The following is a 15,384-nucleotide window of genomic DNA, read 5'->3' on the forward strand; positions in this document are numbered from 1 at the left end:
AAACTTCCGACTTCAACAGTATGATGTCACTGTAATTCCTAATTTATACGCCTATTCCATGCCATGAATTAGAACATAGGTGTTTTCTGGCACAGTTTATTTAGATTGTCCATCTGTAGATGCTCAAACAGGGGTCATACTATCAACAAACTATCTGTTGATAAGCAACTGGTTGCTAAGGTTACGGTTAGGTTTAGAACACTAGTTAGGGTAAGGGTAAGGGTTAGTGCTAGGATAAGGGTAACAGTTAAGTTTAGGGTTAGGATAAGGGTTAGGGTCAGTAGATGGTTAGTTGAATTGCTACTTATAGTCTGTAGAAACACTATTCAACTCTGAAAACACCTACTACTTTGGTGTCTATTGCTCAAACAGCAATCAGAAACCAAATGGTGCTAACCTGATGAATGCAAATGAGATCCCTCCTCGGCTGGCCTAGGAGCCCTGTGGAAGTGTATGCTGGGTGCCGTGTCACTGTTTTGTACGTGCCATTTCTCATAAGTTAGACAATATTAGGGTTGCTAGGTGACACAACTGCAGCTCCTTCATTGTTTCAGAAATATTACATGGTAAAGACTGACAATGAAGGTTTTGTCAGTAGTGCCATTCTGTGACGAGGATCAAAGTGTTAAAGATGTGATGAGAGAGGAGCCGGTGGGGGAACACAGTCGTATTCCCTGGCCCCTGCTCCCAGACAGGTAGGCCCCCACTGCCCTCACTGGCCTCTGAATATGTGTTGTCTTTAAGGTACAGGCTTTGTTCTAATTGCCCACTTGGGTGTTAAGGGAGTCCTTGTTTGTATCTCTCCATTGGCCTCTGGAGGAAACAGGGTAGGCCTTTGGAGAGAGAGAGAGAAAGAGAAACAGGGGAGCGGAAGGTGTGTGTGGGCGTTGATTGATGTTGATGGAGAATTTGGCCATGGTGAGAGAGAAAATGAGTGGTTATTTCCATCACAGATGTATCCACAATGAGAGTGATCTATCCACAGCAGTTGGTTGTTTTTAAAAGAACCACAGTGGCAGTGACAACCCTGGGGACATATTGAAGGTCACCTACGTAGAATTACATTTAAGAATCTTAAAATAATCTCTGTGTAACGATTGTCGTTGTTGGAAGAAGGTGAGGACCAAGGTGCAGCGTGGTATGTGTTCGGCATTTTATTAAATATAACTGAACACTAGATAACAAAGTAACAAAAGGTACAACCGAAACAGCTCCGTCAGGTGCAACCCACACTAAACAGAAAATAACTACCCACAACCCATAGTGGGAAAACAGGCTGCCTAAGTATGGTTCTCAATCAGAGACAACGACAGACAGCTGCCCCTGATTGAGAACCATACCCGGCCAAAAACAAAGAAATACAAAAACATAGAAAAAATAACATAGAACGCCCACCCGTGACACTCTGTGGTCACCTATATCTCTGTTTTAACTTGGCTTCCCTTCTCAGCAGAAAAAGAGTGTGTATTGTTTCATAAAAACAAAAGGGCTGAAACCAGGTCTCTGTGCATGATGACGTACTGGTATATCTGAACATGGTGCTACAGTACAGTAAAATACAGTAGACGTCATGGGAAATGAAGATTATATTGCCATTCATGCTGTTTCAGTTGTGTCCTCCCAATACGTATTTGACATTCGTCTTAGGGGGAGGGGGGAGTAATCTGTCTAAACATACAGTAGAGTACTGGGTGTATCCCTGGCCACTTGTCATGCACACCATGTGCTATAGGCTAAATGTTGTAGCTGTGCCTTCCTGATCTCCCTCTCTCCCCAGCCCCCTGGCCTGGCGGAGCCCCAAGCTTTCCTGTGAAGGAGCACCATGACAAGATGGCACAGCTGCTTGTACCGCCCGGACCTGACAGCTTCTGCCACTTCTGTCCCGACTCGCTTGCCGCCATCGAAAGGCGCGTCGCCGAGGAGGAGACCGGGAGACCCCGCGTTGACCGCTGTAGCGACAGCGATGACAACGGGCCCAAGCCCAACAGCGACCTGGAGGCAGGGAAGTCCCTCCCCTTCATCTACGGTGATGTCCCCCAAGGCTTTGTCTCCACCCCTCTGGAGGACCTGGACCCCTTCTACTCCAATCAGAAGGTACGTATGGAGTCTGGACACACCCACACCTAGCCTAAGTTCCAGATCTGTTTGTGCTGTCTTGCCAACTCCCATTTCATGTCATATGGTACTCAGGCTAAACCCCACCCACAACCTTTAAGGTTTGGTCTATTTTTCAATCCCAAATTATTATGGTACATTCACAAGACATTGCAAGGCTCATTGGCAATCACGTTATCCCCTGCTGGCCAATAATGACACATAGGAGTTCACAGAATGTTCTGAATTTTAAGCAAAGCTAGCATACCGTGCTCCAAAGCGGCAACATGGTGTTGTGTCCTCATGCTGCCTTCATGTGCCATGTTGTGTCATTTATGTATTAACTGGTGCAATCAGTGATGCATCTTCAAAGAATAACAAAAACAGACCAAATTACATTTGAGTCACTGTTTCTGAGCACTCAGTTCATGCCATCACACTCCAGGGTCTTCCTCAGATGGTGCCACGTGTAACTAGCAGCCACACTCCAGGGTCCTCCTCAGATGGTGCCATGGCTAACTAGCAGCCACACTCTAAGGTCCTCCTCAGATGGTGCCACGGCTAACTAGCAGCCACACTCTAGGGTCCTCCTCAGATGGTGCCACGGGTAACTAGCAGCCAACACACAGGTGACAGGAACTGAGCTGAACTGTGGCCCCAGCGGAGTTTTTGACACAGTGTACTGCAGAAGCCCCTTCTGTAGGGTGGTTGTTTACAGAGCCTACCTAACACTTTCACACTGCCATGATCAGACACACACAAACCCACATAGACAGAAACACACAAACACACTAAGTGAGAAACACAAATACACACATACATGCATTACACTTGCATGGGTAAATGCACACACCCCTCACACCCTACAAACGTGTGTACACATACAAACACATAGAAAGTCACACTTGCACGGGTACATACACACACACGCCTCATGAGTCCATCTTTGAGAGAGAGAGAGGGACTGCCTGACTGCTCTCCTGTTCTCTGGGGTTTGAGCGTGCCAGACAGAAGGATCAACACCAACAGTAACAGGACCACAGGACAGCCTCAGTACACCATCAACAGCGGTGGACAATGTCCTGGCCTTGCCTTGGTGCTGTGGTGGTGTGCACAGCTGGGATGGGTGTGTTTCACACTCACAGTCACTTCTTGTAGTCTTAGTTCCATAGTCAGTCGAGATGTCCTAATTATTACCTCATGTCATGTCATGTCTCTCTCTCTCTCTCTCTCTTTCTCTCTCTCTGTCTCTCTCTGTCTCTCTCTGTCTCCCTCTCACTGTCTCTCTCTGCCTCTCTCTCTCTCTCTCTCTCTCTCTCTCTCTCTCTCTCTCTCTCTCTCTCTCGCTCTCTCTCTCTGTCTCCCTCTCTCTGTCTCTCTCTTTCTCTCTCTCTCTGTCTCTCTTTGCCCCTCTCTCTCTCACTCTCTGTCTCTCTGTCTCTCTCTCTTTCACTCTCTCTGTCTATCTCTTCTTCACTCTCTTCTCTCTCTCTCTCTCTCTCTCTCTCTCTCTCTCTCTCTCTCTCTCTCTCTCTCTCTTTCACTTTCTCTCTCTCTTTGCTCTCTCTCTCTCTCTCTCTCTCTCTCTCTCTCTCTCTCTCTTTCACTCGCTCTCTCTGTCTCTCTGTCTCTCTCTGTCTCCCTCTCTCTGTCTCTCTCTGCCTCTCTCTCTCTCTCTTTCACTCGCTCTCTCTGTCTCTCTGCCTCTCTCTATCTCTCTCTCTTTCACTCTCTCTCTGTCTCTCTTTGCCTTTCTCTGTCTCTCTCTCTTTAACTCTCTCTCTCTGTCTCTCTCTCTTTCACCCTGTCTCTGTCTCTCTCTCTCTCTCTCTCTCTCTCTCTCTCTGTCTCTCTCTCTCTCTCTCTCTCTCTCTCTCTCTCTCTCTCTCTCTCTCTCTCTCTCTCTCTCTCTCTCTCTCTCTCTCTCTCTCTCTCTCTCTCTCTCTCTCTTTCACTCTCTCTTTCAGACATTTATAGTGTTGAATCGCGGCAAGGCAATATTCCGTTTCAACGCCACTCCTGCCTGTTACATCCTAAGCCCCTTCAATCCTCTACGGAGAATAGCAATTGCAGTTTTAGTACACTCATATCCTTTCACATCTATATCAAGGCTTGGATTGAAATAATTATGGCCAAGTTTGGTGTCATATGGAGCATGTACAGGTGTATGTGAGAGAAATGTGACTAAATTGTATGTTGACTTTGAAAATATGTTATGGTAGAGGGTTCCCTGAGTGGTTCGTGACCATGTGACCTGACCAAGAAAAAACTCTCTGGGTCGATATTTCTCGGCTGTATAGGGCATGGAGTTTTCCTGGTAAATGCCTATGTTCACGGAACACTCTGGGCTTAGTCCTCATTATTAGTTAGCCTTGATGTCACATTGCTTTACATGTGTGTTGAGTTCTTTCCTTGACTTGTGTCTCTGTACGTTGTTCAGCATGTTAATCATGTTCACCATTTTGACCAACTGTGCTTTTATGACTCTGAGCAACCCCCCGGACTGGGCCAAGAATGTTGAGTAAGTAACTTATATTGTAGATTTAATTCCTGTAGGTTATTTATTATTGGCTGTTACCCTATTCAATTGACACCGGTTTTTATAGCTTCCTTGGTAAGACAAAGATACAATCCTGTTTCCAGTGTGAGAATGCGTATTTGCGTTTGGGCTCAAGTAATCTCAGGACTTTTTATTGTGAGAAACCAAAAGAAACGAATTAGCATGACAATTCAAACATCGGCAATGCTCCAGTATCCACCACAGGAGGTTGGCGGCACCTTAATTGGGGAGGACGGGCTGGTGGCAATGACTAGAGGAATAGGTGGAATGGTATCAAATACATCAAACACATGGTTTCAATGTGTTTGATGCCATTCCAATCGCTCCGTTCCAGCCATTATTATGAGCCGTCCTCCCCTCAGCAGCTTCCACTGATATCCACACTAGCGTAACACTTACAATTGTTATCTTGGTATCAAAATTGGAACAGAGCCGACACTGGCACAGGACAAATAGTGTTGTTTTGGTCCAGTCCCTATTTGATTGAATAGGGCTATTGTTGTTGACTTCCATAGCAACCGTCATAATGCCTTTCTCTCTTGGTTTGATCAGGTACACGTTCACAGGGATTTACACATTCGAGTCTCTCATTAAAATCTTGGCGAGGGGGTTCTGTGTGGGGAAGTTCACCTTCCTCAGGGATCCATGGAACTGGTTGGACTTCATGGTAATCTCCATGGCGTAAGTATTACCACAGATGTATGTATGACTTATATTTCCTGCTAGGATCAATAGAATAATTATGAGGCATTGATGCATTATTACCTAGGACTGATGTCTGTATTCCTCCTAACCAGCGTAGATTGAAATAAATATCATTTATATAACACTTCACTACAAAACTGCTACTCATGTCACTAATCTAAATATCAATATACACTGACTATACCAAACATGAGGAACACCTTCAGTTGCCCCCCCCACCCCCACCCACGCTCAAAATGCTGGCCCATGTTGAGCGTGGAAAACCCAGCAGCATTGCAGTTCTTGACACAAACCGGTGTGCCTGGCACCTACTACATTACCCCGTTCAAAAGCACTTATTTTGTCTCGCCCATTCACCGTCTGAATGGCACACATACCCAATCCACGTCTCAATTGTCTCGAGGCTTAAACATCTTTCTCTAACCTGTCTCCTCCCCTTCATCTACACTGACTGAAGTGGATTTAACAAGTGACATCAATACGGGATCCTAACTTTTCACCTGGAATCACCTGTTCAGTCTATGTCATGGAGAGAGCAGGTGTCCTTAATGTTTGTACAGTCAGTGTATATTCTACCTCTGCCATGTAACTGGAAGGACTGGTTTTAAAAGTGTGGACACAGAGGTCTGTCAGGTCTGTCAGGACACAGAGGTCTGTCAGGTCTGTCAGGACACAGAGGTCTGTCAGGTCTATCAGGACACAGAGGTCTGTCAGGTCTGTCAGGACACAGAGGTCTGTCAGGTCTGTCAGGACACAGAGGTCTGTCAGGTCTGTCAGGATACAGAGGTCTGTCAGGTCTGTCAGGATACAGAGGTCTGTCAGGTCTGTCAGGGTACAGAGGTCTGTCAGGTCTGTCAGGACACAGAGGTCTGTCAGGTCTGTCAGGATACAGAGGTCTGTCAGGTCTGTCAGGATACAGAGGTCTGTCAGGTCTGTCAGGGTACAGAGGTCTGTCAGGTCTGTCAGGACACAGAGGTCTGTCAGGTCTGTCAGGACACAGAGGTCTGTCAGGACACAGAGGTCTGTCAGGTCTGTCAGGACACAGAGGTCTGTCAGGTCTGTCAGGACACAGAGGTCTGTCAGGTCTGTCAGGATACAGAGGTCTGTCAGGTCTGTCAGGATACAGAGGTCTGTCAGGTCTGTCAGGGTACAGAGGTCTGTCAGGTCTGTCAGGACACAGCGGTCTGTCAGGTCTGTCAGGACACAGAGGTCTGTCAGGTCTGTCAGGATACAGAGGTCTGTCAGGTCTGTCAGGATACAGAGGTCTGTCAGGACTGTCAGGATACAGAGGTCTGTCAGGTCTGTCAGGACACAGAGGTCTGTCAGGTCTGTCAGGACACAGAGGTCTGTCAGGTCTGTCAGGACACAGAGGTCTGTCAGGACACAGAGGTCTGTCAGGTCTGTCAGGACACAGAGGTCTGTCAGGACATAGAGGTCTGTCAGGTCTGTCAGGACACAGAGGTCTGTCAGGTCTGTCAGGACACAGAGGTCTGTCAGGTCTGTCAGGACACAGAGGTCTGTCAGGTCTGTCAGGACACAGAGGTCTGTCAGGTCTGTCAGGACACAGAGGTCTGTCAGGTCTGTCAGGACACAGAGGTCTGTCAGGATACAGAGGTCTGTCAGGTCTGTCAGGACACAGAGGTCTGTCAGGTCTGTCAGGACACAGAGGTCTGTCAGGTCTATCAGGACACAGAGGTCTGTCAGGTCTGTCAGGACACAGAGGTCTGTCAGGTCTGTCAGGACACAGAGGTCTGTCAGGTCTGTCAGGACACAGAGGTTAGAGCAGTGTCACCACACTCAACGCTCTAGACCGGTGGCATTCCAACTTTTTCAGCGGGGACCCCATTTTTTTTTGCCAGAATTTCTGGGGACCCTGATTATTTTGTTCTCGCGACCCCACCGCTCTAATGGCGCAACCTTAGTTTGTTACGTTTCTATTTTTACTTTAACAAAGGGCCATCAATTCATGACATTTTGATTTCTCTTCAAAATGAAAAGAATCCATTAACTACATTTACTCAATAAAATTGTATTTTTCAAATTATCTTTCTCGAAACTTATATACTGTATGTATGATATCTAATGTACTCCTATGTTTATGGTGTAGTGCATTTGATCGGATGAATTCTACTGTGTAAGTGTATACTTGGTGTATTCATATGCGCGTATGTGTGTACCTGCGTCTATACGTGTGTGTGTGTGTGTGTGTGTGTGTGTGTGTGTGTGTGTGTGTGTGTGTGTGTGTGTGTGTGTGTGTGTGTGTGTGTGTGTGTGTGTGTGTGTGTGTGTGTGTGTGTGTGTGTGTGTGTGTGTGCATTTGCAAGTATGTCAGGGTACAATGCAGATTTTTAACTGTGCATTTAATCCTGCAGGTATGTAACAGAGTTTGTAAACCTAGGCAATGTTTCAGCTCTGCGCACTTTCAGAGTATTGCGAGCTTTGAAAACTATCTCGGTCATCCCAGGTAAGAACCTGTGTCTGCTCTCTCACCCGTCAGCAAAGATGTCTTTTGTTTGTGACGTTTGTCGACCTCCCTGTCCTGTCCTGTCCTTTTGTGTGACTTCCCCCTTCCTTCCCTCGCTCCTCCTCCCTCCCCCAAACCTCCCCCTGCTGCCTTCCCTTACAGATATGTGACAGAGTTTGTGGACCTGGGTAATGTCTCGGCCCTCAGAACCTTCAGGGTTCTCCGAGCCCTCAAAACTATATCAGTCATCCCAGGTGAGAGAGCCCAGGTCAGAGGTTAAAGGTTAAATGCTTAAATGCTAGCAACAAGGCTATAAGCTAACGGCTAATGGCTAATTCGCTCCATCTGAGATACAGTAACTGCTCATCTCATGTTAGCTTAGCCTAGCGTTGTTGCCTCTGTCACGCTGCCTTTCCACAGGCAAGTAAAAGCAGGAATCCGGGCCCACTCCATCGAGATGGAAAAGATTCCATGCTTTTAGACACATGACATTACTTTCACTTTCTTCCTGTAATTCACTTTCTTTGTTATCTTGCCCTTTGGGGAAATTATGTAGAATATTTATTATTTGTTTGCTTTTTTATGCATGAGACATTGCAAAAGTTCCAATTTGTGTGGTGAGCATTTGTGTCTAGGGTTCCCCCTCTGTCCTTGTTCTAAGTTGCATGTATGTCTTGTTCACTGTGTATGGTGGTTGTTGAATAGGGTTCTACTAGAGTGATGCTAGGCAATGCCATGACACACACTCTCACAAAGTTGTCATCTCTTGGTTTCATGGACCAACCAATCACATCATTGACCCCCTGATTAGTGGGGGTCGCTAACCTCAACCGACATCAGCCCGCTTTCAAATCAAATCGAATCAAATCTAATGTTATTTGTCACATGTGCCGAATACAACAAGTAGACCTTACAGTGAAATGCTTACTTACAAGACCCTAACCAACAATGCAGTTTTAAGAAAAATACCAAATAATTAAAGAGCAGCAGAAAAATAACAATAGCGAGGTTATATACAGGGGTACCGGTACAGAGTCAATGTGCGATGGCACCGGTTAGTCGAGGTAATTGAGGTAATATACATATGGGCAGAGTTATTAAAGTGACTATGCATAGATAATAACAGAGAGTAGCAACAGTGTAAAAGAGGGGGGGGGGCAATGCAAATATTCTGGGTAGCCATTTGACTAGATGATTAGGAGTCTTATGGCTTGAGGGTAGAAGCTGTTTAGAAGCCTCTTGGACCTAGACTTGGCACTCTGGTACCGCTTGCCGTGCTGTAGCAGAGAGAACAGTCTATGACTAGGGTGGCTGGAGTATTTGACAATTTTTAGGGCCTTCCTCTGACACCACCTGGTATAGAGGTCCTGGAGAACAGGAAGCTTGGCCCCAGTGATGTACTGGGACATGTGCACTACCCTCTGTAGTGCCTTGCAGTCGGAGGCCGAGCAGTTGCTGTACCAGGCAGTGATGCAACCCATCAGGATGCTCTTGTTGGTGCAGCTGTAGAACCTTTTGAAGATCTGAGAACCCATGCCAAATCTTTTCAGTGTATCGAGGGGGAATAGGTTTTGTCGTGCCCTCTTCACAACTGTCTTGGTGTGCTTTGACCTTGTTAGTTTGTTGGTGATGTGTTTGTGCTCGGCCCTCCTATTCCTGTAGTCCACAATCAACTCCTTTGTCTTGATCATGTTGAGGGAGAGGTTGTTGTCCTGGCACCATACGGCCAGGTCTCTGACCTCCTCCCTATAGGCTGTCTCGTCATTGTCAGCAACCAGGCCTACCACTGTTGTGTCATCTGCAAACTTATTGATGGTGTTGGAGTCATGCCTAGCCGTGCAGTCATGAGTGAACAGAGAGTACAGGAGGGGACTGAGCACGCACCCCTGAGGGGCCACCGTGTTGAGGATCAGCATGGCGGATGTGTTGTTACCTACCCTTACCACCTGGGGGCGGCCTGTCAGGAAGTCCAGGATCCAGTTGCAGAGGGAGGTGTTTAGTCCCAGGGTCCTTAGCTTAGAGATGAGCTTCTAGGGCACTATGGTGTTTAACGCTGAGCTGTAGTCAATGAATAGCATTCTCACATAGGTGTTCCTTTTGTCCAGGTGTGAAAGGGTGGTTGGGGCAGTATGCAAATTGGAGTGGGTCTAGGGTTTCTGGGATAATGGTGTTGATGTGAGCCATGACCAGCCTTTCAAAGCACTTCATGGCTACAGACATGAGTGCTACGGGTCGGTAGTCATTTAGGCAAGTTACCTTAGTGTTCTTGGGCACAGGGACTGTGGTGGTCTGCTTGAAACATGTAGTTATTACAGACTTTGGATAGGGAGAGTTTGAAAATGACAGTGAAGACACTTGCCAGTTGATCAGCGCATGCTCGGAGTACACGTCCTGGTAATCCGTCTGGCCCTGCGGCCTTGTGATTGTTGACCTGATTAAAGGTCTTACGTCGGTTGCGGAGAGCGTGATCACACAGTCGTCCGGAACAGCTGATGCGCTCATACATGTTTCAGTGTTACTTGCCTCGAAGCGAGCATAGAAGTAATTTAGCTTGTCTGGTAGGTTCGTGTCACTGGACATCTCTCGGCTGGGCTTCCCTTTGTAGTGTGTAATAGTTTGCAAGCCCTGCCACATCCGACGAGCGTCGTAGCCAGAGTATTATGATTAGATCTTAGTCCTGTACTGACACTTTGCTTGTTTGATGGTTTCTTCGGAGGGCATAGCGGGATTTCTTATAAGCTTCCGGGTTAGAATCCCGCTTATTGTAAGCGGCAGCTCTACCCTTTAGCTCAGTGCGTATGTTGCCTGTTATCCATGACTTCTGGTTGGGGTATGTACATACGGTCACTGTGTGGACGACGTCATCAATGCACTTATTGATGAAGCCGGTGACTGATGTGATATACTCCTCAATGCCATCGGAAGAATCCCAGAACATATTCCAGAAAAACAGTCCTGCTCGAAAAACAGTCCTGTAACTTAGCATCTGCTTAGCATCACTAAAACCCCAACACACTTGGTCCCTATCAAAATGAATGATCGCAATTTGTCCATTACGTCATTATTACATTGCTGTTCAGATCACTCAGTAATGATATGAATATGATACGATATCTGTAGTGATCTGAGTCTATTCAGAAAGTGAATTTGATTATCAACAAACAGACTTTATGTGTAGACAGTTTGCTAGGGGTTAATCTAAGTGTGTTATGAACTGGGTAATCTTAACACCAACAACACCATCTCTGAAGAGATCCATGAGAAAAGAATTCAGGCTATACCTCAACTAGCTCCTGTATGAATGCCATACAAAAACTTGACATATGGATCTCCTATGCTGCTTGCTAGCTATCATTGGGGGCTGAAGCATTGCTATATACCTTAGCATTTCTATACTATATTTCTATACTGTATTATGTATATGTTCTATTAACCAGTTGGAGCTGTTAACCAGGACTGTGCGTCGTCCCTCCCTTGCAGGACTAAAGACCATCGTGGGCGCTCTGATCCAGTCGGTCAAGAAGCTCTCCGACGTCATGATCCTCACCGTTTTCTGTCTCAGCGTCTTCGCCCTGATTGGCCTGCAGCTCTTCATGGGAAACCTGAGGCAGAAGTGTATCCGCAACCTCGTCAATGACACGATCCCCGACAACCACCTGAACAGAACTCTGGGAACTCCAAACATAAATGGAACTGATTTCAATGGCACTGATTTCAACGTCACTCGCTCCGTAAACTGGACTGAGTACATCAACGATGAGAGTAAGCTAAGTGCTTGTTTTGTCTGCAGGGGCACTGGGGTAATGAGGGTCGAGTTCTCTACCTCAGACAGTATCTGAGTCACGCTACTCAGACAGACTTCCTATTCCGTGAAATAAAACCAGACAGACCATGCCCTGCCCACTTTCTGTGAAGCAACGTGATAAAGAGTGACAGTGATTGGTGGGGAATTGTGGCAAATGTGGCGGATAATCGCCCACAACAACCCCCTCCACCCCCCATCCCCTCCTACACCCTGTCTGTGTGTGAGAAAATAGGCACATTATGAGAGAAAGAGAGAGAGAGAGGAGGCTGTCACTGGCCGCTGGTTGGGCGTGGCAGACGGGCAGGCAGGTGGGCACACAGACCAGACCAGCAACATATGACACTGATGTCATGGGGAGAGAGGGGACAAGGTGGAAACAGAGGAGGAGATACATGAAGAAGAGAGAAAGGGTAGAGTGAAAATGGTCTAAGGATAAATTGGAAATGGATTCACAAACATAGCTAGAGCGAGAGCGGGGGAGAGAAGCAATGTCATGCAAATAAATCTATTTGAGTGAGAGATGGAAAGATGGAGAGAGTAATGGAGGATGTGAGTCACAGAGGTCTGAGAGGGAGGTGTAGCAGTTAGCTGGGTGAGATTTCCAGTACGCCTCTCCATCTCTCTGCAGCCAGCAGTTTTTAGTAATCAAGGCCAGAGGGTCACAGGGTCAAACTCTCCTGGACATCTCTCTGCCCTCTTCCCCTAAGCTGTTGGTACACTGTGAAACAGACAGTATATGTCTCATTGACCTCCAGTCTCAGGGGATACATTGGTTTGAATAATTGATATCCTTGTATAATTTAATGTTTACTCCTTTCGTCCTTTGTTTTTGTGAATTATTTTTTGACAACAATCTATCATTCACCCACAGTAGTGGGTATGAAGTGGTCCTCCTCGGTCCATAGTGTTCCAGTCATGGTCATGATGAGATATTATTGGAGTTATTACCTCTGCACTATATATAAATATACAGTTGAAGTCGGAGGTTTAAATACACCTTAGCCAAATACATTTCAACTAAGTTTTTAACAATTCCTGACACGTAATCCTAGTAAAAATTCCCTGTCTTAGGTCAGTTAGGATCACCACTTTATTTTAAGAATGTGAAATGTCAGAATAATAGTAGAGAGAATGATTTATTTCAGATTTTATTTCTTTCATCACATTCCCACTGGGTCAGAAGTTTACATACACTCAATTAGTATTTGAAAGCATTGCCTTTAACTGGCTTAACTTAGGTCAAATGTTTCAGGTGTGTCACGTTCATTGTAATGAGGAGACCAAGGCACAGCGTGAGATGAATACAGTCTTCTTTATTTCAACGAATACTACTAAACAAACGTGCCGCTATAAACACGAGTGCTGACATGCAACTACACAGACAATAACCCGCCAAACCCAAATGGAAAATGGCAACCTAAATAGGATCCCCAATCAGAGACAACGATAAACAGCTGCATCTGATTGGTAACCAATTCAGGCCACCATAGACCTACATATACCTAGACATACAAAAACCCATAGATATACTAAAACCCTAGACAGGGTAAAAACATCTAGACAGGACAAAAACACCTAGACAATACAAAAACTAAACCAACCACCCTTGTCACACCCTGACCTAACCAACATATTAAAGAAAACAAAGGTCAGGGCGTGACAGGGTAGCCTTCCACAAGTTTCCCACAATAATTTGGGTGAATTTTGGCCCATTCCTCCTAAAGGAGCTGGTGTAACTGAGTCAGTTTTGTAGGTCTCCTTAGTCGCACATGCTTTTTCAGTTCTGCCCACAAATCGTCTATAGGATTGAGGTCAGGGCTTTGTGATGGCCACTTCAATACCTGGACTTTGTTGTCCTTAAGCCATCTTGACACAACTTTGGAAGTATGCTTGGGGTCATTGTCCATTTGGAAGACCCATTTGCGACCAAGCTTTAACTTCCTGACTAATGTCTTGAGATGTTGCTTCAATGTATCCACATAATTTGTCTTCCTCATGAGGCCATCTATTTTGTGAAGGGCACCAGTCCCTCCTGCAGCAAAGCACCACCACAACATGATGCTGCCACCCCTGTGCTTCATGGTTGGGATGGTGTTCTTTGGCTTGCAAGCCTCCCCCTTTTTCCTCCAAACATAACAATGGTCATTATGGCCAAACAGTTCTATTTTTGTTTCATCAGACCAGAGGACATTTCTCCAAAAAGTATGATCTTTGTCCCCATGTGCAGTTGCACATGGGGACAAAGTCTGGCTTTTTTTATGGCAGTTTCGGAGCAGTGGCTTCTTCCTTGCTGAGCGGCCTTTCAGGTTATGTCAATATAGGACTCGTTTTACTGTGGATATAGATACTTTTGTACCTGTTTCCTCCAGCATCTTCACAAGGTGCTTTGCTGTTGTTCTGGGATTGATTTGCTCTTTTCGCACCGAAGTACGTTCATTTCTAGGAGACAGAACATGTCTCCTTCCTGAGCGGTATGACAGCTGCGTGGTTCCATGGTGTTTATACTTGTGTACTATTGTTTGTACAGATGGACGTGGTTCCTTAAGGCATTTGGAAATTTCTCCCAAGGATGATAGGCTAATGATGTCAATTAGCCTATCAGAAGCCTCTAAAGCCATGACGTGATTTTCTGGAATTTTCCAAGCTGTTTAAAGACATAGTCAACTTAGTGTATGTAAACTTCTGACCCACTGGAAGTGTGATACAGTGAATTATAAGTGAAATAATCGGTCTTTAAACAATTGTTGGAAAAATTGTTTGATAAACAAGTTTTAATGACTCCAACCTAAGTGTATGTAAACTTCCGACTTCAACTGTATAAACACACACACACACATTGAGTGTATAAAACATTAAGGATGTCTGCTCTTTCCATGTCATAGACTGACCAGGTGAATCCAGGTGAACGCTAATGCCCTTAATGTCACATCAATCAGTTTAGATGAAGGGGAGGAGACATGTTTAAGCCTTGAGACAATTGAGACATAGCTTGTGTATGTGTGCTATTCAGAATGGGAAAGACAACATATGTAAGTGCCGTTGAACTTGTCGAGTCCGTGCCCCAACAAATTGAGGGTGTTCTGAGGGCAAAAGGGGGTTGCAACTCAATATTAGGAATGTGTCCTTAATGTTTTGTACACTCAGTGTGTGTGTATGTGTATATATATATATATATACTAAACAAAAATATAAAAGCAACGTGACAATTTCTATGATTTTACTGAATTACATTTCATATAAGGAAATCAGTGAAATGAAATAAATTAATTAGGCCCTAATCTATGGATTCCACATGATTGGGCAGGTGCGCAGCCATGGGAGGGCGTAGGCCCACCCACTTGGGAGCCAGGCCCAACCAATCACAATTCGTTTTTTCCCCACAAAAGGGTTTTATTACGGACAGAAATACTCCTCAGTTTCATCAGCTGTCTGAGAGGCTGGTCTCAGACGATCCCGCAGGTGAAGAAGTTTACACGGGGTCTGTGGGTGTGAGGCCGGTTGGACATACTGCCAAATTCTCTAAAATGACATTGAAGGCGGTTTATGGTAGAAAATTAACATTAAATTCTCTGGCAACAGCTCTGGTAGAAATTCCTGTAGTCAGCATGCCAATTGCACACTCCCTCAAAACTTGATACATCTGTGATGTTGCGTGACACAATTTCACATTTTAGAGTGGCCTTTTATTGTCCCCAGCACAAGGTGCACCTGTGTAATGATCATGCTGTTTAATCAGCTTCTTGATATGTCACACCT

At 45.5% G+C, this 15,384-nt stretch overlaps 1 protein-coding gene and 1 long non-coding RNA gene across 15 annotated transcripts in view; both read left to right on the forward strand.

The window, feature by feature from the left end:
• LOC118374186 (sodium channel protein type 2 subunit alpha-like) overlaps window positions 1-15,384 on the forward strand; it is a 42,575-nt gene that overhangs the window by 2,894 nt on the left and 24,297 nt on the right. For 2 of the 5 annotated variants that reach the window (XM_052499260.1, XM_052499262.1), the window contains exons 2-7: window positions 1,778-2,094; window positions 4,062-4,179; window positions 4,525-4,615; window positions 5,207-5,335; window positions 7,732-7,823; window positions 11,304-11,585. In XM_052499260.1, coding sequence (XP_052355220.1) covers window positions 1,831-2,094; window positions 4,062-4,179; window positions 4,525-4,615; window positions 5,207-5,335; window positions 7,732-7,823; window positions 11,304-11,585 — 976 coding nt within the window. In that variant the 5' untranslated portion in view covers window positions 1,778-1,830. Of the gene's footprint in view, window positions 1-1,777; window positions 2,095-4,061; window positions 4,180-4,524; window positions 4,616-5,206; window positions 5,336-7,731; window positions 7,824-7,985; window positions 8,078-11,303; window positions 11,586-15,384 lie in introns of those variants that run through there. The other 3 variants (XM_052499259.1, XM_052499261.1, XM_052499263.1) reach the window with 2 other exon arrangements.
• Window positions 5,342-7,724, forward strand: LOC127916682 (uncharacterized). 10 transcript variants are annotated; one of them, XR_008095523.1, is made up of 6 exons: window positions 5,342-6,037; window positions 6,200-6,226; window positions 6,308-6,433; window positions 6,650-6,730; window positions 6,794-6,955; window positions 7,055-7,724. It is a non-coding gene; the product is annotated as an uncharacterized LOC127916682 (long non-coding RNA). The 10 variants fall into 10 exon arrangements; XR_008095528.1 differs by having other exon boundaries at window positions 6,308-6,361; XR_008095531.1 differs by lacking the exon at window positions 5,342-6,037 and adding an exon at window positions 6,061-6,118.

Source organism: Oncorhynchus keta, chromosome 37, assembly GCF_023373465.1.
Source record: "Oncorhynchus keta strain PuntledgeMale-10-30-2019 chromosome 37, Oket_V2, whole genome shotgun sequence".
Classification (NCBI taxonomy): domain Eukaryota; kingdom Metazoa; phylum Chordata; class Actinopteri; order Salmoniformes; family Salmonidae; genus Oncorhynchus; species Oncorhynchus keta.